Source organism: Malaclemys terrapin, chromosome 24, assembly GCF_027887155.1.
Source record: "Malaclemys terrapin pileata isolate rMalTer1 chromosome 24, rMalTer1.hap1, whole genome shotgun sequence".
Classification (NCBI taxonomy): domain Eukaryota; kingdom Metazoa; phylum Chordata; order Testudines; family Emydidae; genus Malaclemys; species Malaclemys terrapin.
The window spans coordinates 2681824-2695562 of record NC_071528.1 but is presented as its reverse complement, the minus strand read 5'-3'; the positions used below and the strand labels follow the sequence as shown (position 1 = coordinate 2695562).

The window sequence follows — 13739 nt, the reverse complement described above, 5'->3', positions numbered from 1 at the left end:
TCTAGCATGTTGCTAAGGCCACTGTGCTATATGGGAGGTACTGTACTGTTTTCCAATGAGGTGCAATCCTGGGGCCATTACAAATTGCAGGGCACTTTTCAGAAGAATTGGGGGAGAATCCCTGTATCATGTTCAAATTCCAACTCAGAAAAGTCAGAGATGGAGAAGAGCTATTAAGTTATCTAGTCCCTCTCCCTGCCAATCCAGGATAGAAGTAACTACATCCTGTTTCCCTAAACTCACTGGGATAAGGTATGTTGCTTCACTTTGTGTCCTATACTGTCACTGTATACTGTTACCCTTGTTGTGTTCCACCCCAGAGGTAGCAGCATGTCTGTGATGGATGAAGTGAACCCTGCGAACAGTATGTTAACTTTACAAAATGCTTTGCGATCCTTTCAGATGGAAAGTGCGAAATGTAATGTAAAAAGGGAAAATATTGTTTATAAAATTCATACAAGCAAAATGGTTAGAGTGCTCTGACGGTGCAGGACCAGCATTGGTCAAAATTTTTCCACTGATGAAATTGTTTCCTGACAAAAAAGTGTTTTTTTCTGGCAAGTATCTGCTTTCCATGGGAAATTCTGAATTTTCATAAAAAAAAATAAAGGCCTGAAAACTGAAATATTTTTGGATGAAAAACAAAATATTTTGTTCTGGAGATGTTGCTGTAGTGTCTCATGGAGGTTGAAAGTCAGTTTTCTCTTTTCCCCGCACTCCTTAATGGGCTGGGCTCCACAGCAGGACTACATCTCCCATGACGCACCATAGCTGAATAAAAATATTTAATTTTTCAGCCCAAATTTTTGGTATTAACATTTTTGCTAAAAAAACAAAATTTTCTGCATTTTCTCCATTTTCCAACCAGCCAACTTCCATAACAGGAGAGAGTAAACAGAATGGGCCTGCACACTTCATTGTGTTATAGGGACAATAATGATTCACTAATGATCTGGAGGATGGCGTGGACTGCACCCTCAGCAAGTTTGCAGATGACACTAAACTGGGAGGAGTGGTAGATATGCCGGAGGATAGAGACAGGATACAGAGGGACCTAGACAAATTAGAGGATTGGGCCAAAAGAAATCTGATGAGGTTCAACAAGGACAAGTGCAGAGTCCTGCACTTAGGATGGAAGAATCCCATGCACCGCTACAGACTAGGGACAGAATGGCTAGGCAGCAGTTCTGCAGAAAAGGACCTAGGGGTTACAGTGGACGAGAAGCTGGATATGAGTCAAGAGTGTGCCCTTATTGCCAAGAAGGATAACAGCATTTTGGGTTGTATAAGTAGGGGCATTGCCAGCAGATCGAGGGACGTGATCATTCCCCTCTATTCATCATTGGTGAGGCCTCATCTGGAGTATTGTGTCCAGTTTTGGGCCCCACACTACAAGAAAGATATGTAAAAATTGGAAAGAGTCCAGTGGAGAGCAACAAAAATGATCAGGGGGCTGGAGCACATGATTTATGAGGAGAGGCTGAGGGAACTGGGATTATTTAGTCTGCAGAAGAGAAGAATGAGGGGGGATTTCATAGCTGCTTTCAACTACCTGAAAGGGGGTTCCAAAGAGGATGGATCTAGACTGTTCTCAGTGGTAGCAGATGACACCACAAGGAGTAATGGTCTCAAATTGCAGTGGGGGAGGTCTAGGTTGGATACTAGGAAAACCTTTTTCACTAGGAGGGTGGTGAAGCACTGGAATGGGTTACCTAGGGAGGTGGTGGAATCTCCTTCCTTAGAGGTTTTTAAGGTCAGGCTTGACAAAGCCCTGGCTGGGATGATTTAGTTGGGGATTGGTCCTGCTTTGAGCAGGGGGTTGGACTAGATACCTCCTGAGGTCCCTTCCAACCCTGATATTCTGTGATTCTATGACCACTAAAGTAAGTAAAGTTACTCATTGTGAAAGTGTTCACAGGATCAGTCTGGCAAGGAGAGGAATGAGAGGTTGCAGGCTTCAAGAACAAATGAGAGTAATGGTATAGAACAGGCTAGTCACATGGCCTATTTTATCCTATCCCATAAAAAACACTTGAAGACCCTCAAATGTCTGTTCCCTTGCTCTAAGGGCTGGTCTGCATGCACCCTTGCACCAAAATAACTAAACTAAATAATGTTGTTGTTTTGGTGCAGGTTTGAGTGAAGACCAGCCCTTACACTACGATAAGTTACAAAGCAGACTGCAAAGAGTTACAAAGGGATCTCAATAAACTGGATGACTGGGCAACAAAATGGCAGATGAAATTCAATGCTGATAAATGCAAAGTAATGCACATTGGAAAACATAATCTCAACTATATATATAAAATGATGGGGTCTAAATTAGCTGTTAGCACTCAAGAAAGAGATCTTGGAGTCATTGTGAATAGTTCTCTGAAAACATCTACCCAATATACAGTGGCAGTCAAAAAAGTGAACAGAATGTTGGGAACCATTAGGAAAGGGATAGATAATAAGACTGAAAATATCATAATGCCTCTATATAAATCCATGGTATGCCCAAACCTTGAATACTGAGTGCAGTTCTTGTCACCCCATCTCAAAAAAGCTATATTAGAATTGGAAAAGATACGGACAAGGGCAACAAAAGTGATTAATGGTATGGGACAGCTTCTGTATAAGGAGAGATTAAAAAGACTGTGACTTTTCAGCTTGGAAAAGAGACGACTAAGGGAGGGATATGACAGAAGTCTATAAAATCGTGAACGATGTGGAGAAAGTAACTAAGGAAGTGTTATTTACTCCTTCACATAACATAAGAACCAGGGGTCATGAGATTAAATTAATAGGCAGCAGGTTTAAAACAAACCAAAGGAAGTATTTCTTCACACAATGCACAGTCAACCTGTGGAATTTGTTGTCAGGGGATGTTGTGAAGGCCAAAACTGTAACTGAATTGAAAAAAAGAACTAGATATGTTCAAAGTGGATAGGTCCATCAATGGCTATTAGCCAAGATGGTCAGGGATGCAACCCCATCCTCTGGGTGTCCCTAGCCTCTGTTTTCCAGAAACTGGGAGTGGATGACAGGGGATGGATCACTGGATGATTGCCTGTTCTCTTCACTCCCTCTGAAACACCTGGCATTGGCCACTGTCAGGAGATAGGATACTGGGCTAGATGGACCATTGGTCTGACCCAGTATGGCCATTCTTATGTTATCAGTATGACTCCGAACTAGATTTGATTCTTCTGAATAAGAATAGCATCTGCAGTTAGAAATGGCAACAGTTATCAATCCTGATGCTTCAGGGTATATATTGATCAAAAGCTGAGTCAGGAAGAGATTTCCCCCCATGCTGTAGTGTTGCACATTTGTCTGGTACAGAATGAAGGTGTTGGGGGTGACACTTTCTTATGAAGAATCTGGAAGAGGCCATTGTAGGAGATGGGACACTGAATTAGATGGTCTCTTTTGGTACAGTCTTAGTTTAGCTATGTAATCCCATACAGTGGTTCCGCTAACCATTTGCCAGACCCAGTGAGATGATGCTTTCTAGTCCATTTCTGATCTCAGACAGTTTTAGAGCTATGCTTCTGATGAAACTGGCAAAGACAAATGACCTTAAAGACTTGGACTGTCAGAGAGCTGGACATTCATAGAATCATAGAATATTAGGGTTGGAAGGGATCTCAGGAGGTCATCTAGTCCAACCCCCTGCTCAAAGCAGGACCAATCCCCAATTCTGAAGGGGAAACTGGGACTCTGGAACAAGACACTTGATTTGGGTCACTGGATGCAGAGCTTGGAAACTGCCTTTGGGAAGAAGTTCCACATGTTCTCTGGTTTGCCAAAATGCTATTTACATCTTTATATTCTGCATCATTTTGCCTGAAAACCAAGAAATAACGATTCCCCAGTCTGAGTTCCTTAATTTGCAGTTCCACGGGCTTTTCTAAACAGTGCTGGCATTTACCCTAACCAGGTCCTCTCTCATACTACAGAGAGAGCTTCAAAGATTACTAAGTAAAATGGAATAGACACTCACAGAGATGGCTGTGTGGTCCAGTGCTCCCAGCAAGGGACTGGGAGCCAACAACCCTCAGCTCTGTCCCTGATGCTACCACAACCTCACTGTGTGGCCTTAATAGTTCAAACCACTGAAAAATAGGTATAAGTATATTTATTTTGATGTTTGCTAGCTTTAATGACAGAGAGCCCCTCCAATACATTTTCCAAAGCCTCCAGGTGACTTGGAGTCTAAGTTCCATTTTCAAAAGTCACTTAAGCAGGGAGGATCTGAAGTCTCATTGTAAGTCAGTGGGATTCAGGCTCCTAAGTCACTTTTGAAAATGGGCCCTTGGCTTCTGTCAAGGTTCCTTCCTCACTCTGAACTTTAGGGTAGAGATGTGGGGACCTGCATGTGAACCCCTAAACTCAATTAACAGCTTAGATCTGATCTGGCTGCCATCACTCCCAAGTACTGATTCCCTTCCCTGGGTAGCCTTGAGAGACTCCTTTACCAATTCCCTGGTGAACACCGATCCAAACCCCTTGGATCTTAAAACAAGGAGAAATTAACCATTCCCCTCCTTCCTCCCACCAACTCCTGGTGGATCCAGATCCAACCCCCTTGGATCTAAAAACAAGGAAAAATCAATCAGGTTCTTAAAAATAAGACTTTTAATTAAAGAAAAGAAAAGTAAAAGAAAACCCTCTGGGAGAGATTAGCATACTAGCTACTCTCACAGACAACAGATTCAAAACACAGAGAATGTTCCCCTGGACAAAAACTTAGTTACACAAATGAATACCCAATTTGATTATTCCCTAATTGCACAAGACAAGTTACAAAAGAAAATAAACATAAACCTATTTATTCCCTTCACTAATACTCACTACTTGATAAGAGGCTGAATTCTGGAGCTTTCCCACTCCAGTCAAAAGTGAAACTGACTCAGACAAAGGGAATTTTCCTCCTTCCTTTTGAACCATCTTGTCCTCCCATTGGTTCCTCTGGTCAGGTGTTAGCTAGGCTAGGTGAACTTCTTAACCCTTTACAGATAAAAGAGGTATTAACCCTTAACTATTTGTTTATGACATGCCCCCCAAATCTCAGACAGTGTTGGACCGCACTGGCTGTGATTTTTTTCTAAAACTTTAGAATAAACAGATGAATAAAACACATGCACCTTTACATATACTACTAATTATGTAAAAACTACAAGATTTTTCACATTTCAAGGATGATTTTAACCAGTTGATTCTGGGAAACTTTAACGGGAGAGTGCATTAGCCACTTTGTTAGAAGCCCCTGAAATGTTTTGAATTTCAAAATCAAAACCTTGAAGAGCTAAACTCCACCAAAGAAGTTTTTTGTTTTTTCCCTTGGCGGTATGAAGGTGCTTCTGAACATTTTGTCCTAAATCAATCAATAATAACATGTGCCTTCCCTCCCAGGGTGCTGCGAGGCAGGTGAATGTTAGTAAAGTCCCCGGAGGTCACGGGATGAAGGCAAAATAAAAACTCATCTCACTACAGCATGTTGCCGCCTCTCAGGTACAGCACAGCACTCCATGAGATGCTGAGTTAGAAGGTAATGCTGCAGTTAGTGTGTCAGCAAAGCCAGCCATCACCCTGGGCTCAGTGATCCTTTGTGTATAGCTCTGGGAATCTACATCTGAGTTCTTGAGGGACTTTGGCTCAGGACTCCATGATATCTTCCTCCTTTTCAAACATGGCCCTGCACGCTCTCCCTTCCCCCAGCTCCCTTGTCGATGATTAGCAGCAGTGTTAACAAGTTATCTGATGGACGCACTGGAAAATGTCTGAATGTGTGAGTGTTTCTAGGGGAGGAGTGCACTCCTGCCCTTCTGTGGCAATGAGCAACTCAGGGCTGCCTTTGGTGGCTCACTTTTAAAAACGAACCCACTCCAAATGCAGCGCCATAGCTGCTGTCCGTCTTTTCAGAATCAAAAAGCAGCACAAGCAAGTGACCATGGATGTCTAAACTCTAGGAATGAGTACAGCCAGCCACAGGGCCCCCCCTTGGCTGTTGGTCCTCAGCTGCCATTGCTAGCCTCTGTGCTCCAGCTCCCTCCAATTCAAGCGCTGCTTGTGTGACCGTGTCTGTGCCGAAGGTACTGCATTCAGAAAAAGTGAACCCATGAGAGAAGCCTTCCCAGGCAAGCGTGGGGGGAACATTGTCTTTGGAATGGCCTGGGGGCTGCTCCAGTTCTGCACATTGACACAGGAAAGCTTTCCCAGACAGGCAGACTCAGAATACACTGGAGTCCATGTAGTGATGCCAGGAGGTGCCAGGCTGACAACCCAGCTACAGCATGGGCAGCAGTACCAGCTCCCCATACAATGGCCTCCTCACTTGGAGCCCCACACTCTGGCTGCCAGTTTTCAAGCCCATTTGATCCTTGGATGAACCTGCCAATAAGAGCCCATGACTAGGATGAGATTTGTGACGTGGGTTCCTTTCCACTCAGAACCACCAACTGGCTGCACAATGCCATCAGACCAGAGCAGCCACCAGACGATAAGGTCTTGCAGACAACACAGCCCCAGGTCTGGACTGGCATTGGAGAGCTGGACGTGAAAAGCTCCATACCCTGCTGCTGGGACACTCTGACCCAAGGGAGTGCAGCTGAGTAATCACTTCTCCTCGCCTGATTCCTGTGCCCTGCTCAGGTTTGCAACAGGGGCGAGACTGGGTAACACACGGAGCTCTCTTTGTGCCCTCAGGCACTGAATTCCCCTGTGGAATCAGCTTGTTCTCCTAAGGGGAGCTTTGGAAAAGGCTGCAGAGCAGAATTTTTGCTGACCTCACACATAATACAGAAAAGGCAGTTTTAAAAGCAAGTCTGGTCTTCAGACTCTGTGCTACATTAATAACCCAAGTTCTGTACCATAAAAAATAAATGAACATTAAACATACCCTCGTAAAGTGTCTTGGCCTCTTCTTCTCACTCTATTTGCTGGCTGTCTTTCCTCATAGCCTGCAAATCTGTCTGTCTGAAAGTCCCCTTCATATTGGCCCTGGGCTTGTTCCATGTACAAAAGTGCTGTACATCCTAGCATGAACTTGGCCAGCCATAATAACCCCATGATGGCAAGGATTCCTTGATTCCCTCTGTTGCCCTGAAAGCCTCTTCCAGCTGGAGGGGCCCTGCTGCCCTGGTGGAGGATGGACTGTGGCAGCAAACCCTGAATGCCAAGCTGCCGTCCTGACGGTCCCCTTCTGAGGCTAGAAGCAGAGACAGGACAGAGGAGACACAAGTGTTCTTAAGGGCTTTTACATTTTTAAAATGATCGTTCACCCCAGGCCCCCCTTCCCGAGCATTAATAGAGTGAGGTCATAAAATCGCACTGACTTTGGCTCCCTGTGCACAATCCAGCTAACAATCTCACACACTCATACCACACAAAGACATTGCCAAAGAATTCCTTTCCCAAGAGTTAGGCACGGACAGAGGCTGCTCCCTCTGGATCTCTATGGAGTGGAGATACTCTCTGCCCTTCGCTCTGTCCTTCTTGCCCAGCAAATGCTTCCAGAGCATTTGGAAACATAAAGGCAGGGGGGGCGTAGCCAGGTGGAGGGAACAGGGGGAGCAGAAAATAAAAAAGGCGCCACCCGCTGCGGCGCTTTTACTGACGGGGCGGTGCTCCAGGTCTTCCGCGGTACTTCGGCAGTGGGACCTTCACTCGCTCCGCGGGTCTTCGGTGGCATTTCGGCGATGAAGCTTCAGTGCCGCCAAAGACACCCGGAGCGAGTGAAGGGCCCACCGCTGAAGTACCGCCGAAGACTCGCAGCACCGCCCCGTCAGTAAAAGCGCCGCAGCGGGTGGCGCCTTTTTTTTCTCCCGGGTGAGTAAAATTAAAAAGGCGCCACTTACGCTACTGCATAAAGGGCATCCAATTAGTGCATTGAGTGTAATTGCAGACATGCCCTGGGGTTTGGTTGCTGCCAGCCTGCGATACCCTGAATGCAGCTCCAGGATTCAGAGCAGCAATGCAAGAAGCAGGGCTATGGGGCCAGAGAAGATGCACTCAGGACAGTGGTTTCCCAGGGGAAGCTCTGGCCTCATGTTTCTGGGCCCCCTTGCTAAATTCCCCAGCTCTGCCCTCCCAGACCCATGTGCCAGCCAGACCAGGAGGAGTGGGGGCTGGGATGTGGGAGGGGCATGGGGAGTACACTGCCCTGAAAACAGTGTTTCCAGCTCCTGGGATTCCCTTTGAAATCCTCTCTATTTCCCAGGGGGTTGAGGGGAGTCAAGGAGCCCAGTGGGTGGAGGGAGCTCAGCCCAGTGATGGAGTGGGGAGAAGGGATGAGTGTGGAGGGTTGCATGGGGCTAAATGACAGGTACTACGCTGGAGTGAGGGAGAGGAGATAAATGTGATGTGTTAGGGCTGGGCTGGTATTTGTGGGGGGCTCAGTGAGAGAGCACCATGTGTTTGGGCCATACTAGGGGCTGGCATGAGTGCTAGGCCAAGGCTGAAGTAGTGCAGGGGATGGGGTCACGGGGGAAGAGCCTTTGAGCTGGGCCAGGCCTGGGGGAAGTTTGCATGACTTAGCCTGAAAGGCTGGGAGGGCGATTGATATGCTGGTGCTGAAGGCAGCAGTAGCAGGCCCTGGATGTCCCGTAGCACCACCAAGGGGGTAGCTCAGGGGTAGGCACAGGGATCTGCAAAGAGGAGGCCAGTGTCAGAGCATCTGCCTTCAATCCTAGACCGGCTGCCTGGCATCATTGTGTCAACCTGTGCTGTGGCCTGTGGGAGCCAAAACACGGGCACGTCCCCAGACACAGCCCACGGCCCCGGGTCCCAGGGACTCTGCTACAGTCATTTTGCCATGCGTCTGTGTCAGTGAACAAAGCAAAATTAAACCCAGACACCTGCCAAGGGGAGGAGACGGGACGCTGCCTGCGGAGCCCACAGAGCGACCAAGAGGAGGTTCAGCAACACTCACTGTGTGGGGAAGGATCCGGATTGGGTCACTGGGGGCCGTGGTCTGGGGAGAGACTCAGCTCATGTCACTGGGGGCCGTGGTCGGGGGAGCCCATTGGGGGAGGGACTCAGCTTGTGTCACTGGGGGCGATGGTCCAGGGGAGCCCCTGGGAGGAGGGATCCGGCTTGTGTCACTGGGGGCTGTAGTTGGGGGAGCCCATGGGGGGCGGGATTCAGCTCATGTCACTAGGGGCCGTGGACTGGGGGAGCCTCTAGGGGAAGGGATTAGGCTCGTGTCACTGGGGGGCCATGGACTGGGAGACCCCTGGGCCTGGGGGGAGGGATTCGGCTTGTGTCACTGGGGGCTGTGGTCGGGGGAGCCCATGGGGGGAGGGATTCAGCTCATGTCACTAGGGGCCGTGGACTGGGGGAGCCTCTGGGGGTTACTGGGGGCCATGTTCTGGGGGAGCCCATAGGGGGAGGGATTTGACTCATGTCACTGGGGGCCGTAGTCGGGGGGATGGATGGAGGGATCTGGATCAGGTCACTAGGGTCCATGGTTGGGGGGGAAGGAAGAGGGATAGTGTCACTGGGGGCCAGGGTCTGGGGGAGCCCATGGGGGAGGAATTCGGCTCATGTCACTGGGGGTCGTGATTGGGGGGAGGGAAGAAGGGATCTGGATCATGTCACTGGGGGCCATGGTCGGGGGGGAGCTCATGACGGGAGGGTTTCAGCTCGTGTCGTCATGGCCCGTGGAACCCACAGAGATCTCCAGAGTGGCTTTATTTCGGTGCCAAACATGCTACACACACCCCAGTGCCTTTAGCATCAAGCCTGCAGGGCTCTGCCCGGGGACTGGCACCATGAACTCACAGGGTCTCAGGCAAACGGGGTGGGATGAGCAAGCCCCAGCAGTGGGAGTGTGGCCATCAGCAGTGAGCAGAGCTGCAGCAGGAGCTGAAGACGGGGAGAAAGGCGCAGACTCTAAGCTAGGGGAGGACTGTGAGGGTGCCCGGTCCTGGGCCTGGCCTCGGGGATGAGGGTGGAGGTCTGGGTGTATGACAGGGAGTATGGCTGGGCTTGGGCTCAGGGTGCATGTGATAGAAGGCAGGGCCGGGGTGGCTGACCGGCAGAGGCCATGGGGCTGGTCTGATATGGGCAGGCAAAGTGTGGTAAATTTGAGATGTTTTATCACTGTCCTTACCCGTCCCCCCAGCTCCCCGTCAAAGCTCATTCCTTCCCCAACCCCGCTCCCCATTCCCCAACTCCCCTGGCCCTACACTGGCATGTGCAGACATTCAGCTGCTATGTTACCCACCCCCTCACTCCAGCGTGCTGGAGCTGGGAGCCAGTCCCCAGGAGAGCAGGGGCTTGCAGCCCTCCTCAGAAAAGGAGGGCCAGAGAGCATCTTTCACCCTGAAACCCCAAGTCTTCTCCCAGAGGTTCCCCCTCTCCCCACAATGAAAATGACTGCTGCTGCTGCTGAGAGAGGCAGAGCCCTGAGCACTCCTGCTGGGAGGAGTAGGGCCCTGAGCTGCCCCGAAATGTCCCCCATGCTGTCCCACACAAGCACTTTCCAAGTCCAGCGCAGCCCAAAAGCAGGCAAAAAGCAGAACAGACAAGGCAGAAAATGTGTTCAAACCATTCCCAAACTCACAGTGTCCCTGGTCAGAATGTCTCAGCTTTCGAGGACATGCTTTTCAGGCTCTAATGTTTGCAATGCAGTGAATGAGAAAGACAGAGAGTGGGAAGGAGCAAACCGGGCTGGGAGCAGAGGCAAAGGAAGAGACAAAGAAACTGCCCTCCCTTCAGTGCCTTGCAAAACTCTGCTCCTTTGCTACACATGTCTGTCTGCTGAAGGCTAGGATATGATTATCTCCAGCTAGACAAAAGGGGGGGGGTAGTTTTTAGAGCTTTCAAAGTAACACACACATGGAAAAGTGGTCACAGAAAGCAAAGATTTTTTTACACTAGGAGGTTTCCAAGCTCTCATGCAGAGATTTCAGTTGAGGAGATGATAAGTGACCCCTTTAACCACAGTGAAATTAGAATCACAACAATGATCAATACACAGACATGTACCCTTGAAAGCGTTAACACTACAGTTCTGCTAAAAGAATATGGAAAAGTAATTTACACCATCTGAAGAGAGTTTAAAAAAGCTCAAAAATTATCTGCAGCTCTGAGAAATTCCATCAAACGTTCTTTGTAAGAAATCAACATTGACAAAGGAAAAAAAGAGAGAGAATCAATCATTAAATCTGAGCTAAAACAGATTGGCAGATTTGAGGGGAGCAGGAAAAACATTTCAATCTGTGGCATTAAGTGTCACAACTAAACAGAGGGAAAAATGCAAAAAAAAAAAATAGAAAAAAAGCAGTCGAACAATTGCAAACTAGCTTTGAGATAAAGAGAAAGAAATCAGCCCCTTAGCCACTTATAGAGTCTGGATTTAGTCTGAATCTGTTTAAATACCTTTAGGTCCTGGAACTGGTGATGTGCCCAGAGCTCCTTTGTTTAGTGGAGATCTGGGCAGAAAAGAAGGGAATAAAACCCTCACCCCTGAAGGAAAGAAAAAAGGTACAGCCTAATCCAGACTGGAGAGGGGGAGGGCCTTGTCGTGGGAGAAGGGGTGCAGGAGGAGTGGGAGGAACAGGAGAACAACCCTACTGCATTCTTGAGCCAAAAGTTTCTCACTTCAAGGAGGGGTAGGGGGGAGAGGTTGGGTTTAGCAAGAGACATTTGAATGCAGACATGATTATCACCTAACCATTCCTTGTGTGCTGAGGACCCATTCGGTTCAGCTCCATGGACTGGCTGCTGGTCCTAGCTTTAGGCAGGAGCAGCAGGAGGCAGAAGAAAATTAATAATAGTGACTTCATATCAAAAGACTCAGGGGGAAAGAATCCACTCTCGATTTGGGGGTAACTTGTTGCTTCTTTTTGGAAAAAAAGAGCCCCATATTAAAGTGAGTGAAAGGAGAAAGTAAAAGAGACTTCTCCTGCCAGCTGTTTTATTGCAATTGATCAGGGATAATCAGGGAAGGGCAGGGGGGTTGGAGGGAAGTGACCCAGCTCAGAGATATCAGACCCCCCCCTCCCACAATTTCAACATTTTATTAACTTAATTATTTTAATTAATTAATTTAAATAGTATTTTGATGGTTTTAAAATTAGATCTTTCTTTTCATCACACATCAGTTCATGATCTGGTTTTGCTTGCAGTGCACAATGGATGTGTTTCCTCTCCATCTTGTTTCAATAATTATTATTGATGTCTTCTCTTGAAAAGAAAAAGCACGTGCACACAGACACACACACCCTTGACTCGTTTCATGTATGCCTCTGCACACCCTGGGTATTTCCAGGAACTAGACGATACCAATACAGTGTAACCAGGAAATACCAGAAATCTCCCCAAAAAGCCCAATACAGGCCAGGTTCCAGGCCAAAGAGGTTCTGATAAACTCCAGAAAAGCAGCTGAGTGTTGGATGTCTAACTGAGTGATGTGAGGGACATTCTTTTGTCCTAAGAGCACATCTGCCCCCTGCTCTGTTACCTTTTCACACCCTGTATACAGAGTTCAGATGCAAACCTTGGATCAATGCAGAGAGGTGTCGAAATTCTCTGACAAACCCCAGCAGACTGGGGGACTGCAGCTCCTTTCCCCTTCTTCTGCCTCTCTTTGAAATGTCCTTGCTGTCTCCTTTGTTCTTTTCTCTCCCAGTAATCAGCCCCCTGCCAGCTTTACAGAAGTCAAAATGATGCTTAGCCTAATTAACAGCAAACTTGTGAGGAGAGAGGAGGCCAGACAGACCCGATTCCCAGGAGCACTCAGTAATGGCGCAGTTCAGGAATGTTGCTCTGTTGCAAGCCTGCAGCAGTTTTTCATGCTTTACAGGGTCTTAGACCTCTTGTGGGGGCCCAATCCTGCAAGCTTTACTCCCACTGAAGTTAATGGGAGTTTTGCTTAAGGAAGAACAGCAGGATTGGGTCATAATGCTGTGCAGGGTGAGAGTGGAGGGACAAGGGACTGAATGTTTCTTTTTCTCAAGGGCTAAGCAAATTAGGACCAGTTGCAGTCATACGAGAAGTGCGCTGTAGCCCACTTTTTTATGCTTAAATTTGTTAGTCTCTAAGGTGCCACAAGTACTCATAGGAGAGACTCTATTCTATTCTGTTCTATTCTATTCTGGTTCTTACACTATGCCCATCACCATGGTTTCGAGGGACCAGATTTTTAATGGTATATAAGCATCTAAAGATGCAGATAGATGCCTAGAATAATTTTCAGATGCTCCTAGGCACCCAATTCCCAGAGAAATCAATGTGAGTTAGGCACCAAGGGCACTTCTGGAAAGCCCACTAGGTGCCTATCTGCATCTTCAGACACTTAAATACCTTTGAAAATCCGGCCCTAAGGGCCTGCATTAAGCAAGGTGACTAGCATTTGTGATGTGTGGTTTTTCTTTCCTTCCCTTCCTCTTACCAGGGGGTGAATTTCCTGTGGAGTTGTAATTAATTAATTGTCTTTTTAGCATTGTTTAGACTTTTACTCCTGCCTGCCCTGCTGTGCATTTGGAGTAGAGACAGCAAGTGAAGGACTGTGCCTTGCAATGGAAGATGGTGACTCCTGTGTGACGCCTCTGCTAGAATCCAACACTACGTGATGTCTCTGTTAATTGACATTTAACTGATCTCTAAAACCAAGCATGTTAAATTGACACTTTTCTCTCTGAGGAGTTTCTCTCAGCGCCAGACAGTGAGATGCAGCCCTATACAGAGCAGGAATGTATTTTTCTTTACATTTCGGTATGGATGGTTAAGAAGTATTTTAATCCATC

General features: G+C 47.6%; 1 protein-coding gene across 3 annotated transcripts in view; it reads right to left on the bottom strand.

Moving 5' to 3' along the window:
- FBN3 (fibrillin 3) overlaps positions 1–11449 on the bottom strand; it is a 268187-nt gene extending 256738 nt beyond the window's left edge. For 2 of the 3 annotated variants that reach the window (XM_054013785.1, XM_054013787.1), the window contains exons 1-2: positions 11371–11449; positions 6887–7195 (exon numbers count right to left, since the gene is read on the bottom strand). In XM_054013785.1, coding sequence (XP_053869760.1) covers positions 6887–7056 — 170 coding nt within the window. In that variant the 5' untranslated portion in view covers positions 7057–7195; positions 11371–11449. Of the gene's footprint in view, positions 1–6886; positions 7196–10552; positions 10600–11370 lie in introns of those variants that run through there. The other variant, XM_054013786.1, reaches the window with a different exon arrangement.
- Positions 11450–13739: the final 2290 nt, after the last annotated feature.